This window comes from Echinops telfairi, unplaced genomic scaffold (genome assembly GCF_000313985.2).
Source record: "Echinops telfairi isolate 266 unplaced genomic scaffold, ASM31398v2 ScPeMD7_3;HRSCAF=10, whole genome shotgun sequence".
NCBI classification, from domain to species: domain Eukaryota; kingdom Metazoa; phylum Chordata; class Mammalia; order Afrosoricida; family Tenrecidae; genus Echinops; species Echinops telfairi.
Genome location: NW_022103899.1, coordinates 32624217 through 32626536, shown reverse-complemented (window position 1 = coordinate 32626536; position 2320 = coordinate 32624217). Strand labels below are relative to the sequence as shown.

The 2320-nt window shown below is 42.0% G+C and overlaps 1 protein-coding gene across 1 annotated transcript in view; it reads right to left on the bottom strand.

The window, feature by feature from the left end:
* Positions 1-2320, bottom strand: part of ADAM23 (ADAM metallopeptidase domain 23) — a 206917-nt gene that overhangs the window by 193958 nt on the left and 10639 nt on the right. Inside the window, exon 2 of the mRNA XM_045296710.1 lies at positions 1098-1315. Within this exon, the coding sequence (XP_045152645.1) occupies positions 1098-1315 (218 nt within the window). The remainder of the gene's footprint in view (positions 1-1097; positions 1316-2320) is intronic.

Here is a 2320-nt window from a genome sequence, read left to right as displayed (position 1 = left end):
ACCATATAGGTGGATAAGTGGAGAAATAGTGTTATAATTTATCTTCTGGGGGCGGGAGGGGGGGGCGCCACGAGGGGGGTCGGGGAGAAGGTGGAAATCACAGATACTTTTCTTACATTTTAGAAGTTTAGACAGTTACTGACTGCTCTTCTCAACTGAACAAGCCCAGTTCAAAATGAAATCTTTGGCATGCAAGCTTTATATTCTGTCTCTGATAAGAGGCACTGATAACCCATCATGCAAACCTGTTCTGAGTCTAAGATATTATTAATTGAAATAAAGAGCAGAATGCAGAAGCAAGGGCCATTTAAACTTTGGATATTAAGGACCTTCATCTTGCTTTGAAGGTCCTTTTAAGAGCAGTGCTGCTTTCAGAACCATCTTGAAAGTAAAGTCACTTCTCATGCACCAGCTGATTAAGTCCTGAAGGATTATGCTAACCAAACCTGGCTTCTCTGTTATGGAAATAATTTTGTTTCTATTTACCATAAGCCATGAAAATGCCAACTACTTTACTGGTTGATAATACAATGAAAACAAGTTTTGTTGGGTTGTTGTTTTTTTACCCCAAAGGTTGTTTAAACTTAAGGACTCAATTTTTCAGTGAAAGACCAATGGGGAACTCTCAGCCACATAGCCCCTTAGAGCAAAAAAAAAAAAAAATTTAAAACCTAAGTACGCAGATTGAGAGCAAATTACTATCTAATAGAAGTTAGAATTCTACATCTTTACATAAGTCTTCACAGAACCAAGCTGGTAGCCTATTCACTTAAACTATTCACTTTATATTCACTTTTAACTATTGGTCAGTGTCCAACGCACCGGGAAGATACATAGATCACGTTTCAGCTGTTAAACTTTACAAGGCCACATGAAAATTACAATTCCCAGTTTAGAGTGAGAAAATAGAAAGAAAATGCAATCCTCTCCCAGTCAATTCCAGCTTAATTCCCTCTGGTATCGCCCCTGTAACAGTATTAATTGCTTTCCTAATAAAATGATGCAGTAAAATCTGTGAAATCCAATTCTGGCAGAAAATCAAATCAAAGGCAAACTCTTCCTGGCAACTACTTTTGCATCCCTAGGTTCCTGCCTACCTTGCGATGTTTTTGCTGGTGTCTTGCCTTTGTGTCAAGAACATGGTAGGGGCTTTCAGAGTCTTGGTTGATGTAATATATGAGTCTTGATGGTAGCGTGATTTCTTTCTGCATCGCATTGCTGTGGCTGATATTACTGCTGCTGTTCTGTTGCAGCGGATGGTCTTCATCTGCCAGGTCTCCTGAATTTTTTTCTGCAGTTTCATTCCAATGCGGAGCTGAAGTGGGGTAAAGAACAAAGACACACACACATACGTATACCATAAATACATGAATACTAAAATGCAAATACTGTTCATTGCAAAGTTTTCTAAATACCAGCAGGTAAAAAGTGGAGTTACAGTAAAGCAAACGACCGCCACAGTCAAATAACGTGGAAAGGCTAACTCAGTAAGTAAGGCTTGTACAAGAATTAGCAGTTAGCTTGGTGTCTGATGTTCACATGCTCAGCTAGTGCCATGTCTATACTTCTAAAGTATGATGGTGGGGAGGAAAATGGACATGTGTCACTAAATGAAGGGGGGGTGTTCATTCTGACCCTCATCATCTCTGCCCCTTCTCGGCTGTCCTCTGCCTAGCTGTTGCCCCTCTGAAACAAACCTATGAACACTTCGAAGATAAGGTGAGTGCTGAATTCATGTAGGCGAAATGTTGATTGATCCTTTTACATAATGGATAATTCCCTTTTCTTGTAACTTTAAAATGAGCAAAAATCCTTTGCCATAGAGAGATGCAGGTGTTGGCAACTTTCCAATTTCCCTTTTTTCCTTTCCCTTCTAAGGGCAGCTTTCTGTCCTCCGTGATTTCCATCCATCAAGGTATCGAACGTGATTCTATTTCACTTGTCCAGTATAGTGACAAGTGTTTTGAAAAATCCTAACCAGCCGCCTGTGTTGCTGGAGTACCTCTCCCCGCCTCAATCCCAACAGCAGGTGAAAATGAAAATGGGTAGGAAATGCGAGGAAACAGCCCATTACCACTATTCTCGTTACAACCTTCCCGCAATCACATTAAGGTTCACCACGCAAGAAGCAACTTGCGCACTCGCTGCATTTCCCATGCACCGGCTTCCCTTCGGCCAAGTTGCAAAAGACCGCCTAGGGACCCAGAGCCAAGGAGATGCCTTCCAGGGGCTCCCCACGGTCAGAGGAATGGGGTTGAGAGAACGCAACAGAAAGGGGACTTCCAAAAGTGATGCGGGATGAATGGGGGGCGGGGTGAGA